Source organism: Pseudochaenichthys georgianus, chromosome 14 (genome assembly GCF_902827115.2).
Source record: "Pseudochaenichthys georgianus chromosome 14, fPseGeo1.2, whole genome shotgun sequence".
In the NCBI taxonomy this organism is placed as follows: domain Eukaryota; kingdom Metazoa; phylum Chordata; class Actinopteri; order Perciformes; family Channichthyidae; genus Pseudochaenichthys; species Pseudochaenichthys georgianus.
This window is the reverse complement of record NC_047516.1, coordinates 5,781,695-5,809,314: the sequence shown is the minus strand read 5'-3', so window position 1 is coordinate 5,809,314 and position 27,620 is coordinate 5,781,695. Positions and strand designations below refer to the sequence as shown.

At 40.0% G+C, this 27,620-nt stretch overlaps 1 protein-coding gene across 1 annotated transcript in view; it reads right to left on the bottom strand.

The window, feature by feature from the left end:
* LOC117458475 (uncharacterized) overlaps positions 1 to 27,620 on the bottom strand; it is a 51,715-nt gene that overhangs the window by 13,599 nt on the left and 10,496 nt on the right. Inside the window, exons 2-3 of the mRNA XM_034098976.2 lie at positions 14,417 to 14,569; positions 9,292 to 9,399 (exon numbers count right to left, since the gene is read on the bottom strand). Coding sequence (XP_033954867.1) covers positions 9,292 to 9,399; positions 14,417 to 14,569 — 261 coding nt within the window. The remainder of the gene's footprint in view (positions 1 to 9,291; positions 9,400 to 14,416; positions 14,570 to 27,620) is intronic.

Sequence of the window (27,620 nt, the reverse complement as noted above, 5' to 3'; positions counted from 1 at the left end):
CTTTATATGTGTGTAGTTTGGAGGAATTTAGCAGTAATAATTAAGCATTTAAATCAATCATATCTGACCACAGAGAAGTTATTGTTTGTACATTTTGATCAACAAGAAGACATTGAGTTCAAGGCCGAAGATGTTTGGTGAAAAAAGGAGGCCGTGTCCCTGTGACGAGGTTATTAATAGATGTTCTTAAAGCGTTCCCCAGATTATATTGGGGAGACGTTCCCTCTCATAACGAGTCCACAGAGTGACATCACTTTTTTGTTTTTCATACTTCATATTTTGAATAGTACCTAATGTTCATAATGTAGGTAATATTCTAGTTTTTGTAAAGGTTGCCTATGTATACTATTCAAAGCATCTTCAAATAGTGCTACTTTATACTTCCACAAAATGTAAGACAAAAAAGTTGGATTCAGATTATTTAAACAAAATCCAAACAAAAACATTCTAATGTATAATTATTAGGGCTGTCAGTCGATTAAAATATTTAATCGCATGATTGTCCATAGTTAATCGCACATTTTTTATCTGTTCTAAATGTACCTTAGAGGAATATTTTTCAAGTTTTTAATACTCTTATCAACATATGAGTGGACAAATATGCAAATGTTTATTATCATTTGAACAATGACAAATATTCTCATGAATATTAAACGACCTCTGAACATTACATTACATTACATTGCATTTAGCTGACGCTTTTATCCAAAGCGACTTACAATAAGTACATTCGACCAGGAAGACACAACCTTGAGGAAAACAGAATCATATAAGAACATCAGGTTTCAAAGAGCCAATCGTTTCAAGTGCTGCTCAACTGGCTAAGCCAGTCCTATATTAGTATATAAGTGCTCTGTTAGCAGTTCTTTGTTAGTCATTCTATCGCTCGAAGTGGAGTCGAAAGAGATGAGTTTTCAGTCTGCGCCGGAAGGTGTGTAAGCTTTCTGCGGTCCTGATTTCAATGGGGAGCTCATTCCACCATTTTGGAGCCAGGATAGCAAACCCACGTGTTTTTGCTGATGGGAACTTGGGTCCTCCTCGCAGCGAGGGTGCAGCGAGCCGTTTGGCTGATGCAGAGCGGAGTGCACGTGCTGGGGTGTACGGTTTAACCATGTCCTGGAAGTAGGAAGGGCCAGATCCATTCGCAGCATGGTACGCAAGTACCAGTGTCTTGAAGTGGATTCTAGCAGTTACCGGAAGCCAGTGGAGGGAGCGGAGGAGCGGCGTGGTGTGGGAAAATGTTGGAAGGTTGAAGACCAGACGAGCCGCTGCATTCTGGATGAGCTGCAGAGGTCGGATGGCACATGCAGGTAGACCAGCCAGGAGGGAGTTGCAGTAGTCTAGGCGTGAGGTGACGAGAGCCTGGACCGGAACCTGCGTCGATTTCTGGGTCAGCTGTGGGCGTATCTTCCTGATGTTGAAAAGCGTGTACCTGCAGCAGCGGGTTGTAGCAGCGATGTTTGCAGTAAACGACAGGTTGTTATCTAGGATAACACCCAGATTCCTTGCAGTCTGAGTCGGGGAAACAACAGAGGGGCCGATGTTGATAGTTAGGTTAAGAGAGGGACAATCTTTTCCCGGAAGGAAAAGCACTTCAGTTTTGTCAAGGTTGAGCTTGAGATGATGAGCGGACATCCACTGAGAGATGTCAGCTAGACAAGCAGAGATGCGTGCGACGACCTGGGTCTCTGAGCGGGGAAAGGACAGAATTAATTGGGTGTCGTCAGCGTAGCAGTGGTATGAAAAACCATGCGGGCTAATGACTGATCCGAGCGAGTTTGTGTACAGGGAGAAGAGGAGGGGACCAAGAACAGAGCCCTGAGGGACCCCTGTAGTTAATTGACAAGGGTCGGACTCAGACCCTCTCCAAGTAACCCTGTAGGTGCGGTCTTTGAGGTATGAGGTGAGGAGGGAAAGTGCAGAGCCTGAAACTCCAAGTTCTTGGAGAGTGCGAAGGAGGATCTGATGGTTCACCGTGTCGAATGCAGCAGACAGGTCCAACAGGATGATGACAGAGGAGAGGGAGGCTGCTTTAGCAGTGTGCAGTTCCTCAGTGACAGCAATGAGAGCAGTTTCTGTGGAGTGGCCTGCCTTGAAACCAGACTGGTGCGGATCCAGAAGGTTGTTCTGATGGAGATAGCAGGAGAGTTGTTTAAAGACAGCGCGTTCAAGTGTTTTAGACAGGAACGGGAGCAGAGAGACAGGCCTGTAGTTTATAACATCAGACTGGTTGAGAGTGGGTTTCTTCAGGAGAGGGTTTACTCTCGCCTCCTTGAGAGTGTGTGGAAAGTGACCAGAAGTTAGAGAAGTGTTGATGAAATGGGTGAGAAACGGTAGAATATCAGGAGCGATAGTCTGAAGGAGGTTTGAGGGGATAGGGTCCAGAGGACAGGTGGTAGGGCGGGCAGAGGTAATGAGAGTAAGAACCTCACTTGGAGAGAGAGGGGAAAAGGAGGTTAGTGTGCCGGTTGAAGGTGGCTCAGGTGATCCGGCGGTGAGTAGGGGTGAGTCAGAAAAAGAAGAGCGAATGTCGTAAACCTTTTTTTCAAAGTGGTTAACAAAGTCGCTTGACAGAAGGGAGGAGGGGGAAGGGGCTTTGGGGGGGTCCAAGAGGGTGGAGAAGATGGAAAATAGTTTTTTAGGACTGGAATAGGAAGATTGGATCTTATCTTGAAAGAAAGTGCTTTTTGTCTGAGAGATGGAAGCAGAGAAAGAGGAGAGGAGAGCCTGATAGGTTAGGAGGTCGTCATGGTGTTTGGATTTCCACCGTTTCCGCTCTGCTGCCCTAAGGACGGTTCTATTAGCACGCAGTGCGTCATTTAGCCAGGGAGCAGGAGGGGACTGACGAGCCTGCCGAGATGTGAGAGGACAGAGAGAGTCCAGAGAGGATGAGAGAGTAGAGAGGAGAGTTTCTGCAGCAGAGTTTGGAGGCAGGAGTTGGAACTAGTCAGAGGAAGGGAGGGCTGAGAGCACCGATGAGGCAAAGGTAGAGGGGGAGAGGGAACGGAGGTTACGGCGGACAAGTGCAGGATGAGAAGAGATTAGTTTGTTATGTTTGGAAAGAGGTAAAGAGAATGAAATGAAGAAGTGATCGGAGGTGTGGAGCGGGTTTACAGAGAGGTTAGAAGTAGTGCAGTTCCTTGAGAATATGAGATCGAGGACATTGCCAGCTTTATGAGTCGGTGGGGACGGAGACAGTGAGAAAGCAAAGGCGGTTAACAGAGATGTTAGTTCGTCTATCTTCCCCGTCTGGAGGTTGAAGTCTCCGAGAAGTACAGCGGGAGGGCCGGTTTCAGGGATGTGTGAGAGGAGATGATCTAATTCATCCAAGAAGTCCCCCAAGGCTCCTGGTGGACGGTAGAGAACAACAATGGTCAGTTGTATAGGATGGGTCACAGTGACGGCATGGAATTCAAAAGTGGAAGGAGTGAAGTTAGGTAGCTTGAAGAGGGAAAAGCTCCATTTGGGAGAGAGCAGGAGACCAGTGCCACCTCCTCTGCCAGTGGGTCTGGGTGTATGGGAGAAGGAATATGCTGTGGAGAGAGCTGCTGGGGTGGATGTGTTGGATGGAGTAATCCACGTCTCAGTGAGAGCAAGGAAATCCAGAGACTGCAGGGAGGCGTAGCCAGAGATGAAGTCAGCCTTAGGAACAGCTGACTGGCAGTTCCACAGGCCGCCTGAAACTAGGTGCTGGATCTCAGTGGAGCACGTGGGATAGACGAGAGCGGGCCGGTTATAGCGATTAGGAGATACACGGGGCCAGTGATAATTGCGAGAAGACACATGAACAGGAATGGAGAAAATACACATGATTATAGCATGAGGGGCTGGAAAGCTAAACAAAAGAAAAATAAGAATAAGACACCAGTGATACTTAGCTCAAATTAGAGTAGGATTTGCCTCCTCTTTGCCACCCTCGTGACTCCCGCAGGACTCCAATGTCTTTGGCAGTCTTACTCCCGCAGGACTCCAATGTCTTTGGCAGTCTTCGGCTGTCTGACGCTGCCGCTGACGCTCAAGAAACAGCTGCCTAAATGGACGCCTGATTGCTGAGTTCTCACAGCTAAGGTGCCACGCCCCTCTAGTTAGTTAACTCTCAACAGCTGATGGGCGACAACGCAGAGGGGTGCGTATTTAAATGCAGCCCAGACAGAAACTGGACGCAGTGACAGTTTCACGTGGACAGATCTGAGATTTAAATTCTCTCAAAAGTGCCCTTTTAGCTACAACAACTACAGAACAATTATACAGAGTAGAATAACTGAAATAGAGAAGTCTAATTAAACAAGATTATTACTTACAGCGGTTTCTGCGTCCGAGGAGGTGTAGCAGCCAGGTCAAAGGAGTACACTGTACATTTTTTGTACAGTGTACAATTTTGTACATTACAAATATTCGCCTCAATTCAACCTGGAACCTCTCTCATACAATAATACAATACAAATTGTGTGTGTGTGTGTGTGTGTGTGTGTGTGTGTGTGTGTGTGTGTGTGTGTGTGTGTGTGTGTGTGTGTGTGTGTGTGTGTGTGTGTGTGTGTGTGTGTGTGTGTGTGTGTGTGTGTGTGTGTGTGTGTGTGTGTGTGCAACACGTTCTCACTCCCATCCCGTCAGGGCCCCTCCCCGTCGCTATATTACGTACAGGGTACCCCTTGACCGTCAGGCTTCTACGGGCAGGGCGTCCCATAGACCTTCATAATGCCTATTGTAAGGTTCATTTGGCCATTAAAATGCGTTTTGATGTCATTTTATGCGAGTAATGAGTTTTTATTTCTGATTATTTGTGCAGTACATGTACATGATGTTTAGTTTTCTAGTTATGACGAAGATTACTTCATGAATGCTAACGTTTTTTTGGTGGAAATGTGTTTTTTCACAGCAAAGTCACCCTCTGTACTTGGACTTATTGGGAGAATCTAAAGGCAAAAACATCTCAAATATTCATTTAGGTCTTTATTGTAGACCTTTAGTGTTGCCGTCGGTGAGGAAAATACATGGGGCTCAGAGCCTCGTATTTTTTAAATCTTTTTTTCCTTCTAATTTGTTATTCTTTTCAAAATAACACACTGTTATTTACTCACCAATAACACACAATTATCCTTGCTTTTATTTATTGGTTTAATTCCATAATCTCGGTCTTTTTTGGCGTTCGTCAGGAACTGAATTTCAAAATAAAAATAACCGGAAACAGACGTAGGGACATTTCGAGCATCATTGCGATTGTCAACATTTTTGAGTTTAGGATGGCCGAAGACACTACACTATCCATAATCCCCAGCTATCGTTTAGGACTACAGTCCCCGTGATTACTCTTCAAGGTCTGGGATTGGATGTTGGAGTGGCAGTGCACCAAGGTTTCGAACGAAACCACGCCAGACTATCCAAAACTGGAATCGAACGCCCCCCCAGAACTACACACTACACTATTGTGTTTCGCAAAATGTTCTATGGGACGTCTCTACTGAACGTTTTCCCCACAATTAGAAGTTGCCAGTATTAAACACATTGATGTTATCAAATGTAAAACATATAATTAATAAATGGGTGAAAATTGTTGTCCATAATGCGCAGCATCAATATATAGCATTAATATACCCACATGACAGCTCATTGATACGTTGTAATTCTACTCCACTACAATTCAGAGTTTAACCTGGTATTTTTACTCCACTGCACTTATTTGAGTTACTTTGCAGATTCTGATTAATGATGTGAAATATAAACAACCCTTAAATCAGACTTTAGTTACACCTGAGTAAAATGCAGGTAAGGTGATTGTCAAGTGCCAACAATCAGGAGAGATATTTGATAGTTGGTGCTTGAGAAGACTAAACATGTATCTGCAATTGACATGAATGGAAACAAGTAATAAAGTATATTCATTACTCGTTATTCTCTACTAATAGTTCATTAAAGACTGTATATTATGGCTATTTTGCACATCCCTTTCAAGATTTCAAGATTTTAAAGGTTTATTGACATATCATATACACAACTACGGTGTAGTTATGCAATGAATGAAAAACTTGGGTCACAGTTCCCTCAACAGTGCATTACAAGACATCTATCAGTATGTGTGTACCTCCACCATTAAACTGTCATATTCTGCACATTTCTTATTCTATCTACATACATAAGAGTATAATTAATGTGTATAATATCAGTTAAAATAAGTGCTTCAACATAGTTAACATTGCAGGAAAGCAATATATTAGACGTTAAGTACTTTGTCAGGCTTAATATTTATCTGTAGATAGATACCCCCAATGTTTTTTTCTTATTTAAAAGAAGATATTAATCTGTTATTTAATGGTTTAAAGGTTAATTCGTTTTTCTGTTTTGCACCTCCTCCTATTAATATCTTTGTACATCCTGCACTAAACTGTTTTATTGTAGAGATCACTTATAGTATCTTCTTGATTTTTTATATTCTATATTTCTATCACAGACCTTCTACTTTCCCCCTATGAAAGTATGTACTCTTAATATTTTTGTAATCAAATATAACACATAAAAACAATAATTCAATAACATGCTTTAACCACTAGGCGGTGCACACAAGGTACACACAGCCATAATAACTTTGTATTATTAGTGTAGGACACTTATGTATGTACAACATCTGAAGATGTGTAGTTTTATTCATGCTTTCACATAATTTTACAGCATATTGCTATACTATTTCAGACTCAGTATTTACATTCTTACATTCAAAATTCAATCCAATTCAAATCAGTAATATCTTTCAAAAACTACAAGTCCTTTTCTATCAGCTGTGCACCGTTATGGTGTAAATATAACCTATCTATGAATTATATCAAATGTAAAAGTCAGCCGAATTAGTGTTGATACTGCAAGGAGACGTATTGTGTGAAGAGAAATTGAAGATGTTTTTTAATTGTTGATATATTTATGATCCACGTCAAGTATTCAGTTTCGGCGCCATTTCTTCCAGTTTTTCCAAAGGTCTTCTCATCAGGGCTCTCTAAATAAAGAACTACGGCAGATCTGTAATATGTAATGCAGCCGAACCGTGTATTACAATGCCGTTATGTGATGACTTTCAAAGAGAAAAGCAAGAGCACTCGGAATTAAGTATTATTTTAGTCTTTTAAAATGTTTTCCGGATTTCATATAATATAAACACCAAATTCCAGCATGCATTGCGGCTAAAACATCCAATCAGCGTAGCTGAGGATCTTGGGTAATCGCTCGAAATGCCTACGTCTGTTTCCGGTTATTTTTATTTTGAAATTCAGTTCCTGACGAACGCCAAAAAAGACAGAGATTATGGAATTAAACCAATAAATAAAAGCAAGGATAATTGTGTGTTATTGGTGAGTAAATAACAGTGTGTTATTTTGAAAAGAATAACAAATTAGAAGGAAAAAAAGATTTTAAAAATACGAGGCTCTGAGCCCCATGTATTTTCCTCACCGACGGCAACACTAAAGGTCTACAATAAAGACCTAAATGAATATTTGAGATGTTTTTGCCTTGAGATTCTCCCAATAAGTCCAAGTACAGAGGGTGACTTTGCTGTGAAAAAACACATTTCCACCAAAAAAACATTAGCATTCATGAAGTAATCTTCGTCATAACTAGCAAACTAAACATCATGTACATGTACTGCACAAATAATCAGAAATAAAAACTCATTACTCGCATAAAATGAGATCAAAACGCATTTTAATGGCCAAATGAACCTTAAAATAGGCATTTTCCACCGAGAATAACACGAAGGTCGGACATCGTTGTTGATCACGTGGTCTATGAAGGTCTATGGGACGCCCTGCCCGTAGAAGCCTGACGGTCAAGGGGTCCGCTGTCCGCAATGAAGGTCTACGGGACGCCCTTCCCGTAGAAGCCTGACGGGAAAGGGGTACCCTGTACGTAATATAGCGACGGGGAGGGGCCCTGACCGTCCGACAATATGTGACGGGATGGGAGTGAGAACGTGTTGGGGTGTGTGTGTGTGTGTGTGTGTGTGTGTGTGTGTGTGTGTGTGTGTGTGTGTGTGTGTGTGTGTGTGTGTGGTGGATCGTTGGAGCTATGTGCAACTCAAGGCATATGCTCGAACGGGAGCTGCCTGGACGCTGCAATCATGTTGCGCACTATCTGAGCTGAGTGTGACTTTTCGTACAATGTCCCGCTGTCTGGCTTCCTGCATAAAGTCAAGTGCTCGACGCAGTTGTGGCGAAATGTTGCTCCTTTGTTTTCATTTAAACAGCTCCTTATATCCGTTAGCGCAGCTAGCTAGCACCAGATGCTAACAACAACAATGCACGTAAGGTCTCTCTCTCGCTCGCTCGGGCCACACATACACACACCCTCCCGGTCCTCCCGATGGCCAGTCGGTGCCTGCCGGTGAGCATGGAAGTGTGGTGCCACAAGCGGGCAGCAGGAGTGGGGCTGTCAGCATCAGCTTGTAGATGGTATTTTAAACTCGATGCGCTCTGAAACTACAGGGCGGCCGAGGAAAAAAAATACACATGCGTTAATCGCGTTAAAATAATTAGTGGCGTTAATTTTTGTTTGCGTTAACGCGTTATTAACGTGTTAACTTGACAGCCCTAATAATGATAAATTAAAATAAGTCTTACTTACAAGCTAAAACGGAGACATGTTTGTTTCTAATCTAAATGGTGCAGACCAAATAAAAAAAAATGGAAAGCCAAAGTCTTAAATGATCAGTAACTACATCACCTTTAATCTTGTTCCAGTGCGTCATATCCTGCGGTGGATATGACCATATAAGGAAGTGTTTTTGTTCCTGTGGTTATATGTGTGATAAACTTGGCGTTGTTGATTATAAATGGTAATTAAAATAAAATAAAGTTACATTTAAAGTTTTATTACATAAAATGTAAACATGTAACTGTGGATCCAGTTTTTGGGGGGTACACAAATCTATATATTTAGTAAATGCCTTGCCTTTAAGATAATTGTATTTTTTATTAATTTATGACTTAATTTAGCAATGCAGTCTTGAAATCAAAAACAGAAAGCTAAAGTCTTCAATTAGAAGTAACAACAGAATATTTTATCCTATTTCCAGATCGTCATATCCTTATATTAAATGTTTTAGTTCTTGTGGGGTTTATGAGAGGCAAACCAAGTGTTGTTGATTAGAAGTGATAATAGTTATAGACGTTATTTTTTATTGAAATAAAATCAGGAGTTTACAATAAAGCTACAAACAGAGTACTACAGATGATAGGAACAAGAGGAAGGAGACGTGATGGAAAAATCCTCATGAAGAAATAGATGGACATCCCGTGACCTTTGACCCACCTCTCCATGCTCCCTGGTGCGGCCCTTCGGCGTGTCCTCGGGCAGGAAGTAGAGTCTGGCGCTGGCCAGCAGGTGGCGCCGTGTCTGGTCCTCCCACAGCAGAGTCACCTGCACACGAAGAAGAACAACCGCAACATTTACACACTGACGTCCGCGAACCTTGGACGACTGATATCCATGACTTGAGTTTTCAGAAAAGCAGTAAAAGTAATTTATTTAGTGTTTGAAGTACTTTGAACAGAGATCAACCTGGAACCTTCAAGCTGATAAAGTACATTATTAAACACAGAAAAAAAATAAGTTACACTTAACAGACCACATTTTTGTATCATGTCGGGCTGGGTTAATAGATAAAGAGTAACCCAAATGTTGGCGCTGGGTACTTTGGATATTATGTGACGCTTGATTTTTGTGTTTCTGCAATGACACTAAAACTAAACAGCCCCAACTTTATAATGAAAATTGTGCATACAAAGCCAAAGGTGGCATCCTGAAATTATTATTATTATTTTGCCAAAAATGTGCAATTTACAGTGGAGAAAACCAAAACTATCATTACAACATATTTTGTTTTATTTCTCTGATAACTAAATACATGAATATGAAAATGTTTGATTGTTTGGGTACTTTAGAATTTGTGATGCCATTTCAGGCAGTACTACAAAAGTATAATTTCCAGGAAATATTATATGTACTATATTACAATGTCAGTAACCTTGAACAATATGTCAGGGAGTGAGATATGCAAAGTTTCTCAGATTTAAGATTAAAGTCTACAGCCATGTTAGCATAATGCATTTAATCATGGGCTTTGGCATGGACTTAAGTGGTTTAATATTGTAATTAATATTGTTTTTTATAATTACTACAATTATCATCATCATCATCATCATTATTTTTGGTCAAAGTTCATTTTATGGTTGCCCTTGAGGCCTATTTTGTTCTAGACTGAGAAACCAACACAGCTAACGTTGCTAAAAACATAAAAGATGAAACACAATCCGATCAAGGACAAAAGAGAAATATGATACTCATTAGGGCTGAATATTGAAGATTGAAAATAACATTGTGGTCTAAGTATAAATCAGGATAAGGGATGAGGAAACAGGAAAGAAAAACAGGAAGTGTCCGACAGAAAGACAAATATTCGGCCAAAAACAGAAAATCTACGACGTCAGATTGAGCCTGAAAACGCTGAAGGGTGGAGAGGAAAAAGACAACGTTATGCGAGTGTGATCTGAACCGAGGGGAACAGATTGTACAGGTTTTGAGGTCAGACATGTTTCTTGGATGAATCACGAGGTTTTTTTCGATTTTATTCATTAACCATGCTCACCCAGAGTCTCGTACTTTGGATAAAACACTGCATTTTCTTTCCAATACAATCAAATTTGAGAAAAATATTTAAATCTTATGACGAGCAGAGAAAGAGGATTTATACTTTGAGGAACACACTGAAAGCCATTTCATTCAATATTCATTGTATAAATAAATAAGTGGATACGGAATAAATATGGTTATGAAATATATCCACGAATAAATAAATAAGGAAATAAATATATAAATAAATAAATGTTAATATAAATGACTCACAAGTTCAAAAAAGAATGAAATACAAAGGGAGCAACGTGATCCCTGGCATTAACTGAGGGCCAATCTTCAGGGAAATATCATTGGAATATAAGAGATGGAAATCAAGAGCTGTGAAATACGCAAATGTGCATTAGGAAATAAAAATTCCCTGGAATCATAAAAGTAGCTCTATCAAAATTGTTCTTCTAACGTTTTATTAAATATAAGATATTTCTTTAAATGATTGCATTGTTTATACTTAAATATTTAGGATTCATTACATAGCTGTATCCTTTAGATTGATCTCAACAAAACTATTTCTTACACCGTGTTTCCTATTTCATAATACTAATATGTTGCATAAGAGAGGAGCATCATAAATAATATATTTATTAAAAGGGTCTGTGTGCTTGTTTTAACTTTTACTCTTATTTACTGAAAGCATTTGATTCAGGCATTTAAACAAAGATATTCACAGTCACTAATAACTGTTTTTAGTACCTTTCATGCAAGATGCAGCCCAAAGTGCTTTCCAAAGCAAGATAACAATACATTAAATCAATAAAAATGTGTACAAAATAAGGAGTAAAATACATACAAGTTATCAAAGCAAAACGGAGCGACTTGGATCACAAAACCATAAAACACTCAAACAACAATAATACCACTGAAATACCCAAATTAAAAAGATAGGTTTTACATTTGATAAAAAAAAAAAAATCAAAATTCCAATACTACTAACCTGAAAGCCGTCTCATTAACAGCTTGTGACCTAAATTGACTATATGTAGCCTTGCCGTGGGATGCAGACTCAATAAAACATACTATTATTCTTCTATAGCGCAGTGTGAGCAGGCAGGAGAGCAGCAGCGTGACCCATTTAGGGTTCTGTTATAGCGTGGGTTACATGAACAAAATGTGCATTTAAGATCAACTAATATGTCATGGGTGGTACTACTCGTGTGAAAAACACTAGAATAATGACACTGTAGATCAACTCATCCAGGTCCCTCCAAGTCATGCCTCGCCCTTTTTTGGGTGAAAACATTCGCTGTCATTTGATTGGCAGTAAATACAGATTCTGAGATTTTCGCCTATCAGATGAACAAATTAAGAATACCGAAGATCTCCGTTGTTTTCTTAATTGTCCTTTTTTTTTTTTAAATAAGAGTTAAGAACATTTAAGAACATCGCAACTTTGGATATTTGTTTGACGTGCAACTTAAGACATGATAAAAAATGTCTTCCGATCGGCGCCTATTCTTTGAATTCAGCGGAAAGTGGGCGGGCCATCATTTCGCCAAGCTGTGATGTATTGCTGCTCTCGGAAAAGCATCTAACTAAAGACACTATCAAGATGCATTATTGGAAGTGTAGTATCCGATGTTTATGGAGCTTGGGAATTCAAGTCAGGGTATCTCTGTGTCTGCCGCTTCAATTCAATCGTTTTAATACTAATATGCCCTTTCTTTACCACAACTTATAAGACTATCATTCAAAGGAGTAATAGAATTAATAAAATAAATCAACATCGACATAAAACAACAATACTAGGGGTACATCTTAAGACATGTTTTATAATCTATCGATTTGTTTATTCCCCTTAATAATTAGTAAATGTTTGGAAAACTGTAAGAAAAAACTACGATTTCTACAAGCCAATGATGACGGTTTCATACTGCCCGTTTTGTCTTAAAGGTCACATGTCATGGTCCTTTCTACTGATCATAATACCATTGAGGGATATTACAATAGAAAAATACTGTGCAATTTTCGAAACTCACATTGTTTCGCATACAGCATCTCTGTAAACTACGTGTATTCACTCTCTCCACTAAACGGCTCGTTGGAGCTCTTGCCCCCCTCCCTGTGAGCCCAGTGTGCTCCGATTGACCAATCCGCAGACTTCCTCACACACACACGCAGCTCAGCTGATGTCTCCTCCGGGCTGCTGCTGATAACAGACAGTTGCGATCGCGGCGAAATTCTCTCTGCAGACCCATTCTCACAGCGTTTATCAACCTTCTTCTTCTCAATATCAAGCCACACTTATTGCTTTTACTTCGGCTGTGACTTTGTGTGTGCTTGGGGTGATTCACAACGTCCGATTGTTTCACGTTGTGAATCGCGCTGAGCTCCGTGGAGGTGTGATATCCTTGTTTAGCGATACACAGCGAAACACAGCCAAACTCACCCTGAGCACACACAAAGTCTCAGCCGAAGTAAAAACAATAAGTGTGGATAAGGTTGATAAACGCTGTGAGAATGGGTCTGCAGAGAGGATTTCACCGCGATCCCAACTGTCTGTTATCAGCAGCAGCCCGGAGGAGAAATCAGCTGAGCTGCCTGCACTGAGTGAGTGAGGAAGTCCGTGGATTGGTCAATTTGGACCAATCAGCGGGGGCTTAACGTAACGGCTCCACGGATTGGTCCATTTCGTTCCGGTTACAACATGACGCCCTGATGTCCCCGGAAGAATCAAATGGATGACGACGTTTCGGGGAGTTCTTCTCTGTGTTAGAGTTTTACTCGCTACAGGGTGTACTTTGAGGGTTTTGACTCTGCAGACCGTTTACATGCATAAAAACCTTCATAACACACAAGGGGACGGGTGATAACCGGAGAAGCATGACATGGGGGCTTTAAACCTAAATATATTCACTTTACGATCACACAGAACAGGATAAAGCAATGAATACTCACATTTTAGAGGCTGGAATCAGGTATGTTTAGCATTTTTGCTAAGAACAAAACAAAAAGAAAACTGAAATGGTAAATAGACTAATTGGATAGTCGACTTTTCAGCTCTAAAATAATTACAGAGGGGAAAAAGTACTCCAACTATAAAGTGCCGACAGTCTGAAGCCATGTCTTTACTCCACATTGTGACTACGCAGCTAACATTCAAAATGCTCTAACTGTCCAATTTAAAATCAGCCAAGGTCCGGATACCACACAACCAAACATAACTGGTTGGACTCCTCAATGAAATGATCCACGAGCATTTATCAAAGAAGCATACAGGTTTTCTGGGCCGCAATCGCAAGTGACTGATAACCATTACTTTAAAACAGCAAAAAACTAGCAATCTAAAAACCACGTATCTGACAAATATTCTCCTGATAAAGTACATAATGGCTAATGTGTTAACAATAGCTGCCTGTTCACAAAACCACCACGGCAAAAGCAACCTCACCTTTTGGAAAGAAGTGTTTTTGTCCAGCCAAAGTCCGATTTGAACTCTGTTTTAGCTCTGTTTTTGGTTTCATCCAACTCCTGAAGACACTATCTGTCTTTTTAGCTGTTAAATGCACCATTATGTTCAACAGCTAGTCCATAGTAAAGGATGGAGATATAGGAAGTGTACAGTGGCAAAAATCACTCATGAGAGCGGTGAGAGTGAACCAAAGCAAGGTAAGGTTTGCAGATCGGAAGACAGAAAACAAAGATCTGAAATAGGCTAAGAAAGACCTCCTAAACTCGGAGGGGAGCAGCAGAGTCAACTCTTTGTGGGCTTATTAGTAACGTGGCACGTTTGAGCAGGTGATCTCACCTCAGCGATGCACACGGGATCCAGCGGTCCACATCGGATGAAGTAAAACTCGCCGAGCTTCCACACCTGTGCCGGTCCGTCGGGCTGAGGTCTGCTGCTCACCGACTTGTAGAAGGCGTAGCTGCCTCGCTGGCAGGAGGGGGCACCCAACCACTGGAGAGGAAGAGCAAATGATGATGAGGAAGAGTCAACTGTGCAGCTCTACAGGCACCAGGGTGGGAATTTCACGACGGCCACGACGGCCATGGCCCTGCCCTTTGGCCGTGGTGCCCTGTGAAAAAAAATGCTATTCACGGCCAAAGTGGCCTTTGTGCCCCTGTCAAAAATTCCAGTGTAAATAACGCCAGTGAAGTTAGACTAGTGCGCGCAGTAGTATAGTCCCGTGCCTGTGGATCAGAGCAATTGCTCTGCTGTGATTGTTCTGTCAGACATGCCGTGTAAACAACGCGAGTGAAGTCATATTAGTGCGCGCAGTCCCGCTGTTATTGTTCCGTCAGACATGCCTGTAGGTGCCCGACAGCCTCCTCCTCAGCCGCGGGAGCAAGAGAAGCACAGGTAAGCAAGCGGACCAAGCTGTTTTGATATGATGTGGTAGTATTTGAAAGGACTTAACATTTACGAGTTTATAGAAAGTATTAATAGGTAATTACCATTGTATTAGCCTATTTAAAATCGACTCGTTAGTACATTTTGTCATGAAAACTAGCGATAGCTAGCTAGCTAGTTTGGATAGCGCTAACGTCTTCCCTTCAAGGGGTCTACATCTAGTGTTGCTTCTACAAGCTAGCAGATAGCTGTCACCTTTGAATCTAGTATTTTTCTTGCTAAGCGGTTTTGATATAATACATGACTGACTTATGTGGTTTATGGCTGAACTTAACGTATACGTTTAAGAAACACTATTGCTATTCATTCAGCCATTTGTAAAACGACTGGCTTTTACGTTAGTGCTACACTTTTCCGTCATGTTGATTGACTAGCGATAGCTGGTGAGCTATCATCACTAGTTAGGAGGATACGCCTCTCTTTGAAGGAATTGTTGGCGTTACTTTTGGAATCCTTCTCATATGATTTTCTGGGCTTTTTGAACTAAAATTCTGACATTTCTGTGAGATGATGCATAATGTTTCAGTTTATCCTATAGTTAAGTTGTGGGTTTTTGCTGGCATCATGTGGGTGATTCAAACTCTGAAATAGCAGCTTGATTCACACTTGATCAAATGTAAAACAGCGCTGATGTAATCCAAGTATTTAGAATACGGTAATTAGATGGAGTAATGTAACGGAATATGTTACAAATGACATTTTAGAGCATGTATTCTGTAACTGAATACATTTTAAAAGTACAACCAGTAAAACCAGCGTAATTTAACCAAACGGCCTTTGTGCCCTGTCATGTGGCCTTCGTGTCCTTGAAATAAATGTGACCGGGAAGGCCAAATGGCCTTGCCCCTAAAATGACGAAATTCCAAGCCTGACAGGCACCCATGGCATTTTCACAACTTGAGTTTGGCATTTAATAAGCTCTGCAGCACAATCGCACACCAGAAGGTTGCTGCCATAAATGTTGAAGACAGAAACAACATCTGCAGCCGAGTGGAATCTCAAAACTGAAAAAAAGAAAATAATTTAGAGACGAGATTTTACAAATCTAGGCCTCCATAATGTTGCCAAAACAAAGAGGACCATGACTGCTGATAACACTTGCTGAAGTTCTGTGTGCTAGCCAATTAATGGATTTCATTTATTCAAATTACAAATCAGAATAAGAATTTCTTTACTTGTCTGTCAACGGAGGAAATTTACGGCATTAAGACGGCAAAAATACTGCCCAGATTAAAGTAAAAAGAGCAGTGTGTCCCCTACCATTGTCTTGAAGGGGTGCTGTGCCCCGCCAACGGAGCCCCCCCCCAGATATTCAAGGTGTTTTTTTATATATCACCAAAATTGCAACTAATCTATATCTACTGTCACTTTGAACATGTGCTCTTTTATTAAATAAACTAAACGCTTTCATTTTAAGTTGTGAGTTTAGTGTTTTTCAGATTCAGATTCAACTTTATTGTCATCACGTAGTGACGAAATGTAAGTTTAGGCATCTGACCAGAAGTGCAAAAAAGCAGTGCAGGAGTCTACATAGTGAGAATAATTATACATGGAATTATTATAAATAGAATTATAAATAGGCTATAAACAGATGAATGTTTTTATGAAAGTTTTTGACCCTAAGAAACACTGATGCATTAATCAATAACCCACAGCTCCTCTCTCTGCTCCAGAGGATTTAAAAAATATATACCGGCGTTGTACAGCGGTGCGGTATGCTAATGGTAACACGCCCCAAACATGTTAAATCATGAAACTTATCTGTATACTGAAACTTGCAAAAAAAATAACAAACCTGGAATTATGCATTTGAGACTTTGTTTTGCTTTTTCTTGTTGTACCGAACCCGTACCGAACCGTGACCCCCAAACCGAGGTGCGTACCGAACCGTGAATTCTGTGAACCGTTACACCCCTACTAATAACACAAAAGTGACCGTATTAAAATATAGAAGTAGAAGGTAAACAACTTTGAGATTAAATATTTAAAATGACCTCCTCTGACTGATGGCACAGGATTATCTGCAGCCCCTGATAGTGACTCAAAATAAATTCAGATATCACATGAAGCTTAAGAAGGGGCATCTTTTAATTGCAAATGTAATGACATCTGCTCTTATAAAATGGCTACCATTGTTTACCCAATGATCAAAGTCATTATTATGAAGAATTTATGACATGTATAAACTTGTGTGGATTAATCATCTGTGTCTCAACTCTTTTCAAATTAAATCCGTTTCATTTATGAAGACTCAACAGAAATCAAATATAAAGCAGTACAGCACAGTAGTGGCACTTCCTGTTAAATTGATTTTGAGCCTGTGTTTCACGCTTGTGTTAGATTAGATTAAAAAAGGGTGGATTCAGAGAAGTGATTCTGCTGTTAACTTTTACTTTCACTTGCAACTCAGTGAAAGCCACCCGATTTCCGGAAAGTCATAAAATCTGTGTATCTAAACTGTAACTGTGATGTTAATCCGAGTTGTTTCCTCTTGTGCATGCCGGTCTAAATTATATACATGTTGAAATAACATTTTGTTTATGCATCTATGCACTTTGTTTAATGATTACATTGTAAAGTCTATGTCGTTATCAAAAGGCTACATTTGTTCCCTTACAATAACTCACAGACCCATAAGCAGAAACATTTCCCAATTACATTTTTTTTTTTTTTTTTTTAATCATTTTTCTCCAGTGATTTTGCCATATGGAGCTACATGTGTTTTTTACATTACATTGCATTTAGCTGACGCTTTTATCCAAAGCGACTTACAATAAGTGCGTTCGACCAACAAAATACAAACTTGAAGAAAAACAGAATCATATAAGTACATCAGGCTTCATAGAGCAAAAACATTTCAAGTGCTACTCAACTGGCTTTAGGTAAGCCAGTCCTTTATTAGTATATAAGTGCTTTGTTAATAGTTCTATCGCTCGAGGTGGAGTTGAAATTTCTGTTTCTGTGCTTTTATTAACAGCCAACAATGCTGAAAAACACAAAGTAACAAGGATTTACATAAGGAAAACTAAAGCCCCCCCTAAAACACTTGTGGCCAGGGGTTTATACATGTTAAGCCCCTCCCCATAGGACAATCCACTATGTATACCCCTAACCAATGTCATTCTTATCTACAAACACATTCACAATGCAAGGCAAATTACCCAACCACAACAGATCAAATAGGTCAACATATTCTATCTTTCTGACCACAGAAGCTTTAAACAATAACATTTATACTTGCAAGAAAATTGCCACCCGTGCCCATGCACTACATGGTATAGTCCAATTGAGCACAGGTGTTTTCACTGATTGAGCCTCTACTTACTTGTGCCAAGAGCAAGGACGGTCTTAGGTAAGACAGCTTTTATGCGTGCAGCTCCACTTGCTTGGAACAATCTTCAGCAAGAATTGAAACTGAGCAATCTCGTTCCTCTGCATGTTTTTAAAGCTAGGGTAAATGAAATGCTTGCCGATACAATGGGCACTTGTAAATGTCTATAACTATGTATCCTGTAAATATAATGTATGATGTCCTTTATTGTTTTATGTTTCATGTGGAACCTATATGCTGCAGGTCTCCCTTGAAAAAGAGATCTATGATCTCAATGGGACCAATCTCGTTAAATAAAGGTTTGAAATGAAAATGTAATGAAACTTAAGGCTGCTTCTTTCTGTTGCTCTGTTTGGACTTCACTACCTTGAAGGAGAGGGTAAGCAGGTTACTTGTATATGACTTCCAATAAATCTGTTTTGAACAAACAATGACTTGGGTTTTATTTTATCAATGTCCAGCTAAGTTATTAATGTGTTTCCCTCAGTGTGTCTTTTACCATGCCCCTATGCCAACTGTGATGAAGGCTTCTTCTTCACTATTTCATTCACATAAAACTAACAACTCAGCCAATTCAGTCAGCTTTAAGCATTGACATATCCCAGACTGTGAACAATTAATCCCACTAGCGTGTTAAAGTAAGCATTACAAATCTGAAAATTGTAAATTATTTGGTGATCAGGACTGATTAAAAGATTCAAATAACTTTCATTTTCAAAGCAACTTTAGTTTTGAAGCGACTCGAGGGTTAAACTGTTGCAGTGAGCTGGTAATGTGCACACTATGGCAGAAAGTCATGAGACCTTTCCCTCTCAGGTCAGATCTCAGAGGGCAGGAAACATTTTCACATAACGTTTCAAATTACCTGTGTCATCTCGGCCCTGTTTCCTAGATTTGTGTATATCCATGTTAAACATATATCAGTCAGTGTTTAGTAAAAACAAACTTGTTTTAGACATATGGTAAAGTCAAGTAAAAATCCTGCTATCAAAATCTTACAAAAGTACACAAGTATTGGCATCAAATTATACCCGTTATGCTTAAAAGGCCCACTTCAGAACCATATGAAATTACTGGATTACAGTTACCAGCAGAGGTGGAAGAAGTACTCGTATCCTTTACTTAAGTAGAGTAGCAATATATCAACGTCAAAATACTTCATTACATGTAAAAGTCCTACATTTTTAAGTAAAAGTACAGAACAGCAAACTGCAGAAAAATGACATTATTCGATTTTTAATATTGTTGCATCAAGCTGCCTTTTAGACAAACACAGTTCTGATACACACAATAACTGTTTGTAATATATTGTATAATTTTACTTTGTGGTACCATAAACAGTTAGTCCACTAGTTTAATTTTAGAGATGCATATCTTAAAAGCTTATCATGTGTTTTGGAGTATAACATACCTTATTTCCTCTTTAAATGTAATGGAGTAAAAGTAAAAGGTATAGCATTACATTTAAATAAGTACAAGTATTTCAAAGTTGAACTTGGGTACCTACCACTGCTCATTTGCACACGATTGCACAAACTAACCACTTCCTGTAAAGCTTCAAAGTAAAAAGTACTAACCCCCCCCCCCCCCCTTTTCTTCTTTGGTGGGAAGCTTTTGCTTTGAAGCAGCTTCATACAGGAAGTATTGAGTTTGCATTAAGATGGACTGCATTACTTACTGCAGAGATAACCTCTATATATAATAGATCTAATAAACAGCTGCTCAGTGCTTTGTCATGGGGAGGAGTTGTCTTAAGCAGCGGCTGTACATTATGATGTATGAGCTTCTAAGTAGGGCTGCAGTAGAAGTAGATCAGTTGATGCATTTTTAATGACTAAGTCAATAAAACTACTGTGATATTTCCATCACCATTTCCAAGAAATACAATGTGTTCACATTTCTAGTTTAGTCTGGTCAGTAGTCCAACATTTTAAATAAATAACAATCTTGTTGTTTCTATGTGAAAATGTTTGGCGTTCTTGCTTCATAAAGTATTTTAACTTCAACACGGTCCAGATGTTATAGCCTTCTGTACTTTCTAATGATCTCTTACTTTTAATTACATTTTATAAAATATCCTCATTGTTCTAGTATCATAATGTCAATCACTAATGGCGGTTTTCCACTACAGGACCTAGCACGGCTTAGCACAGCTTAGTTTGGCCTTGGTAGGCCAGGCTCACTTTGCGTTTCCATTACAGTTTAGTGACTGGGGTGGTTACTATAGTAACGCAGTGTAGGCGGGGCGATCGGCTGTTCGACGGGCGGAGCGTCATCTTCAATGTGAACCACAAAACCATCAGCCGTTAGCTGTTAGCACTCAGCTCCTCATATCTGTTCAGAAACTAGACACAAGTTAAACAAGTACAAACCACAGACTGTCTGTGTCATGGCGAATACAGTCGCTGGTTTATTTATGTCTGTAGGCCGTTGTTGTGAGTGTGGACGTAGCATACACAACATTAGCTTAACATTAGCTTAGCCTGATCGATTTTAAAAGGTTTTTCGCCTGCTGTCTTGTCTGCAGACCGGTATCAGCATGTAGTTACTTTGGCATCATTTTGAAACGTGTATTACAATTAAATCAAGGTAATATATGTTCATGTTGTTGTAGTTGTAGCCCCCTTGCCAGCGATTCTCTCTGACCATTCAGCAGTCGATAGTGTTTACGTCACTAGTTTAGCATATTCAGCCCGGTCGTTGGCCCGGTAAGAACCTCGATTTTGGAGGGCCAGAAAAAAGGTGAAAAAGTAGCCCTGAGCCGGAACTACCCCTGGTGGAGAAGCAAAAAAAAAAACGGGCTGGTTTGCCCCGGCCCGCTTAAACCGTGCTACGTGCTGAAGTGGAAAAGCGCCATTAGGTAACAGAGTTCAACACGCATTAATTATACTTCATGAGTCAGCGTTTAGCTATTTTGCTCCAAGCTGCTGAAAGAGCATCAGAGGATCAGAGCAGCTGAATCTTGTTGAAATCTTAAAAAAAAAAAAAAATGATTAAAAGCATTTTTTACCTTATTTAAGTTGTAAAATGTTATTCTATCATGTTATTACTTTGTTTGAATTCAAATTGCATTTTTTATTTTAATATTACTTAATTTGTGCAAATTATATTTAAGTTAAGTTTCATTTTAGTTCATTTATCTTGTTTTCTTATCTTAAGCTGCTTTATTATTACTGTCATTGCAGTTTTTAAACATTCTTTTAGCATTTGTATTGTTTTTTTGTTCATTGGTCTAACATTTTAAGAATTTTCTGTTGTTTTTCACAGCTTACACCTATTGACTTATTTCAGCTTGTCAATCATCTATGAAGCACTTTGAACAGCATAAAACCATTTATGGCACCTCTTTACTGAACTTAACGTGTTTTATCTTGCACTTTTATAGCCGACTCACCTGACAAACAATACATATAAAATCCCCCCCAGAATAATAACACAGTTCCTTCCGAGAATAGGCTAGTTTTACTACTTTACATTTCTGTAAAATGTGTTTTAACAGGTACTGAAACAGTAATATGTGCTAATAACGTTATTCTGAAAGTTATTTTCCTCGGCATTATAAACGTGGACCTAACCCACGGGACCGCACCCCGGCACGTTCATGTGACGTGTTCAGTACTAAATGAGTTTTACCTTTACCCATGGATGCACAATAAGAACGGATTATATGATTATATGAATACTTTCGTGACGTTTCGCTCTCAAAAGTTGGGCCATTTTGTCTTCATGCGCCAATGAGCCTCCCACGCTGTATCCAGTTCTTATTATACATCCATGCAGCACAGGGATGAACTATGCCAATATTTCAACAGTATCGGTGCAGTGCCTTTTCAGTGGGGCAAGATATAGCAAATATGTGTGCCTATCCTGCTATTTGTATTTATTCTTTTAATCACACAGCGTTAATACAAAATAGCCTACATAACTGTTAGTTGCAGCCGTAGCATTATTATTGGTTTAACTACTAACAGTATATATTTAAAACATTTTAAAATGACCATCTTGAACAGCTACAACAGTAAAATACTTCTAAGCAGATTGTGGACGGCTGTGGCTCAGTGGATAGTGTGCTGGACTTCAAACCAGGGGGTAGCAAGTTTGAGTCCCACTGCAGTCAGCATGTCGTTGTGTCCCTGGGCAAGACACTTCCACCCCAAATTGCTCCTCTGGGGATTGTCCACAGTACTGAATCTATGTAAGTCGCTTTGGATAAAAGCGTCTAACAAATTGTGTGTAATTTAATGTAATGTGGACAGTAACAAAGTACATTTACTTAAAGAGCCTGTGACACGAGTTTCCCCCATCATCCAAACCCATCAATTTGAGTACATATTGTCCCCTTGAAAACCGTTACTGAACTGATTTTGGATATTTGTACTTTGATAACCATTAATCTGCCCTTCAATGTTGACAATTTTCTGGATCTTCTCAGGGATTCTTCAAGTCCCGCCAAATGATGTGTGACGTCATTGCGGGCACAGCGCTCCAGCTGCACCGTCCGGATCCCAGCTTCTGCATGTAAACGCAAGATGGCGCACACAGCAGCAAGCTCAGACAGTTTACTTTTGAACGTGTCTGAGAGCTCATGTGAAGCTGAAGGATCGGTTTATGTTGTATCTGTTAGAAGTTTAGGAATTAGGTGCGTCAATATGGGCGATAATACGGTCATGTAGCCAGTGGTGGACTGGGACTAAAAATCTGCCCGGGACTCTCGACCGGCCCACTTCGGTACCGCTAGTAAATTGTCAATGGGGGGAGTGGGGGATGTGCTAGTGACTTATCTGACCGGCCCACTTCGGTACCGGCCCATCTGGATTCGTCCCGATGGCCAGTCCGCCACTGCACCCAGCCCACGTAAACTGTCAACAGTGGGAGCCTCGCTGCGGGGAAAAGGTGGACCTAGTGTCCCGATCGGAGTGGGAATAATAATAATAATAATCATAATCCGTGCATTTTATCCATTAATTTCCCCAACATTGTGGTAAAAAAAACACACGTTTAATCCATGTTGGTGTACTATTTTTTATAAAGCACTTTGAATTGCCTTGTGTTGAAAAGTGCTATATAAATAAACTTGCCTTGCCTTACAACTACAAAAAGCATCGGTTTGTTTTCTCATCAGAAAATGCAGACCGGCTCAAACAAACGATTTTTAATCATCATCCTCACGATCATTTAATGTATCATATGTTCGCCTAATTGACATGAAAGCACTAATACATGTAGTTTAATCGTGAGTTTACAACAACAAAAATAATCGATTTGTTTTTATATCACATCCGACGGGAGGAAATTCAGTAGCTCTCACTCCCGATTTGTAATCCTAATGTAATCATCATCTTCACCACGATCATTTATGTTTATGTCGCCGAATTGACATGAAAGCACTGACAAATATTAATATACTGTAGTCAACTTCATTAAAACGTTATTAGCGTGTCTAAACTCAGTAATTCACCATTTCTACGCATGACAACACACTTTGTCCGTGTTTGGCTCTCGAAGCGTTCCCGCATTGACGTCACTTCCGGCTTCCCCCAAAACTTCAAAATGAGTCAAAGGAATTTTCCCGCGATGTTCGAAATTATTGATATTTATCGGAACGGTATCGCTTTTTCTTTTTTAAAATGACGGTTCGAGATGACTAGTAGCCCAATATTTCATTGCACAACAGTTGTTGGGAGGCTGTCACAGGCTCTTTAAGTGCTGTAATGCTCCACTCCCATTCAGGCAAATAATGTTTCGCTAAGCTGAACAGCCAATCAGAGTGATTACTTTTGCCGGCAGCGGAAGGTGTCGGCACGGCCGAAAAGACAAGACGGTGCGGGACACACCAATCTGAGTAGGGCGACAGGACGCTCATCAACGGCAAGACATCTAACGACGGCCGAAATCGGCTTGGTGTGTCAGGGCCTTTACACTCTGGGAACGTTGGAAATGTTTCAGTATCGGGTGATAAATCCATGAAAAATGTTTGTTTTTCATTTAAAAATGCATGAAAGCTGCAACTATAAGTCAGTACATTTTGTTTGAGTATGAATTTGGTCTATTATGACTTATTCTGCACATTTTATATTGTTTATTGCCTAGCCACAGCTCGATTGAGCCTTCTATTCCCATAGCACTCAGTAGTAATGATTGTATGTGCTTTTTTAACGATAAAATTGTTACTCTTAGAAACAAAATTAATGACCTCTTGCCTTTGACCAGTATAGTGTTATCAACAGCTCACGGAATCGTAAGTTCTAATATTACACTAGATAGTAAACTAGAATGCTTTTCAGCCATTAACCTTGAACAATTACATTCAATGATTCTCTCTTCTAAACCATCAACGTGCATGTTAGACCCAATTCCAACTAAGCTGTTGAAGGAAGTTTTTCCATTAATTAGCACTTCTTTATTAAATATTATGAATATGTCTTTATTATCAGGCTATGTTCCACAATCATTCAAAGTAGCAGTGATAAAACCGCTTCTTAAAAAGCACAACCTCGATCCAGAGGTTTTAGCCAACTATAGACCTATTTCTAATCTTCCGTTCCTCTCAAAAATTCTTGAGAAAGCGGTCGCAAAACAGTTGTGTGATTACTTAAAAAACAATGATTTATTTGAAGATTTTCAGTCTGGCTTTAGAACACATCATAGCACAGAGACAGCTCTGGTTAAAGTCACAAATGATATTCTAATAGCCTCAGACAAGGGACTTGTCTCTATTCTTGTTTTGCTCGATCTCAGTGCTGCATTTGATACTATCGACCATGATATCCTGAGAAGACTAGAGCACTTAGTTGGCATACAGGGAACTGCTTTAGGCTGGTTTAGGTCCTATCTATCTGAACGCTCTCAGTTTGTACGTGTTAACGATTAATCTTCCACGCAAACCAAAGTTAGCTATGGAGTGCCACAGGGCTCAGTGCTCGGACCTATTTTGTTCACATTATATAGGCTTCCGTTAGGCAATACTATAAGGAATCATTCTGTAAACTTTCATTGTTATGCGGATGATACTCAACTATATTTATCAATCAAGCCTGATGAAATTAATCATCTAAATAAAATTCAAGACTGCCTTAAGGACTTAAAAACGTGGATGACCTTAAACTTTTTGATGTTAAACACGACCAAAACTGAAGTTATTGTACTTGGCCCGAAGAATCTACGAAACAAATTATCTAAAGATATACTAACTATGGATGGCATTAATTTGGCCTCCAGTGAGACTGTAAGGAATCTTGGTGTTATATTTGATCAGGATTTATCCTTTAACGCCCACATAAAATCAATTTCAAGGACCGCCTACTTCCATCTACGTAACATTGCAAAGATCAGGCATATCTTGCCTCAAAACGATGCAGAGAAACTAGTCCATGCATTTGTTACTTCTAGGCTGGATTATTGTAACTCTTTATTATCAGGGAGTACCAAGAAGTCAGTCAAGTCGCTTCAGCTGATTCAAAATGCTGCAGCTCGTGTACTAACCAGAGTTAGGAAAAGGGACCACATTACTCCGGTTCTGGCTGCCTTACACTGGCTCCCTATAGAACACAGGATAGAATTTAAAATTCTTCTTCTCGCCTACAAAGCCCTTAATGGGCAGGCGCCATCTTACCTTAAAGAACACATTATACCCTACTGTCCTACTAGGGCATTGCGTTCCAAGAATGCAGGGTTGTTGGTTGTTCCTAGAATCTCTAAAAGTACAATGGGAGCCAGAGCCTTTTCTTATCAAGCTCCACATTTGTGGAATCAGCTTCCAGTTTGTGTTCGGGCGGCAGACACCCTATCCGTTTTTAAGAGTGTGCTTAAGACCTTCCTTTTTGATAAAGCTTATAGTTAGGGCTGATTAGATTCAGCCCCTAGTTTTGCTGATATAGGCTTAGTTTGTCGGGGGACATCTTACTTCTTCCTTCTCTCTGTCTGTACCCGTGTACACTCATGTTCCGATTAACCCAGCTTCCCCAAATGTCTTTCTTTTTGGTGTCTATATACGCTGGGATCCGGAGTCATGGATGATCCTGCGGTCCTGTGACCTGGATCGCGAGCGCTGGATCTTGAGTCGTGGCTGTGGTCCTGGATCATAGGTCCTGGATGGATATCCTCGTGGATTCATCTTCCTATTATATACACACATGCATTTCCAAACATTTGGACTACCTATGTTGCAAATGTATTATCTTTTCAATTTACACACGGCATCTATTGCACGTCTGTCCGTCCTGGGAGAGGGATCCCTCCTCTGTTGCTCTCCCTGAGGTTTCTCCCATTTTTCCCTTTAAACTGGGTTTTCTTTGGAAGTTTTTCCTTGTACGATGTGAGGGTCTAAGGACAGAGGGTGTCATATTGTCATACTGATGTTCTGTACACACTGTGAAGACCACTGAGACAAATGTAACATTTGTGATATTGGGCTATATAAATAAACATTGATTGATTGATTGATTGATTTATTGATTAACAAGCTGCTAAAACAATGTCCCAATTTGGTATAAGTAAAGTATATGCATATCTAATTTGATGCCTGGGTTTACTGAGCATTAATAAACCAAATCAATATAGGTTTTCCACAATTTACAGCAGTCTTTTCCTGAGAGCAGTTTCCCCTTTTTGTCCCCAAAATGGCGTATGTGCTCAGATTAATCTCATGTGGAGTTTGTCTTTATTTAATCTGCAGCTCGGTTTACATGCAGTTTCCTGTGTGTTTACACTCTGGAAGTGATGATAGCACTCGATCCCTCACAAGCAGCTAATGCTCGACGTTAGTGGGTGTTTACACGGCTCCAACAATAAATCGAGCACACCTCGAGAGGTTTCATCCGTCTGAAAGCCAATACTGTCCCTGCTGCTGCCGGCCAGAAAACCTGCAGCTTTGATTTCACTGCAAGAGGAAGTGTGAGGAGCCCCAGGTAGTTTGTGGAGGAGAGCCAAACCCAAAATAATGGAGGCAGTCCGTTTTATTCCAGAGGCTGCAACATGTTTACTATGCAAGTAAACTGGTTGCCTTTCAATTCAAGACCTTTTAACGGAAAATAGATATTCTCTTTCCTACCACTCTAAAGACTCTATGCCAGTGGCAAGTTGTCAGGGCCCTCTAGGCCCTCTCTGAGGGCCTAAGATATTCAAAAAGAACATTTAAAAAATATATTTTTTTAGTTATATTTTTCATTAGTTTTACCAAAATGACTTCATTTAATTGTATTTAAAATAAATTTCCAAAGAAATAAATCCTTCGAATCTGCCGGTTCAGTTTCTGTTGGAATGTGAAGG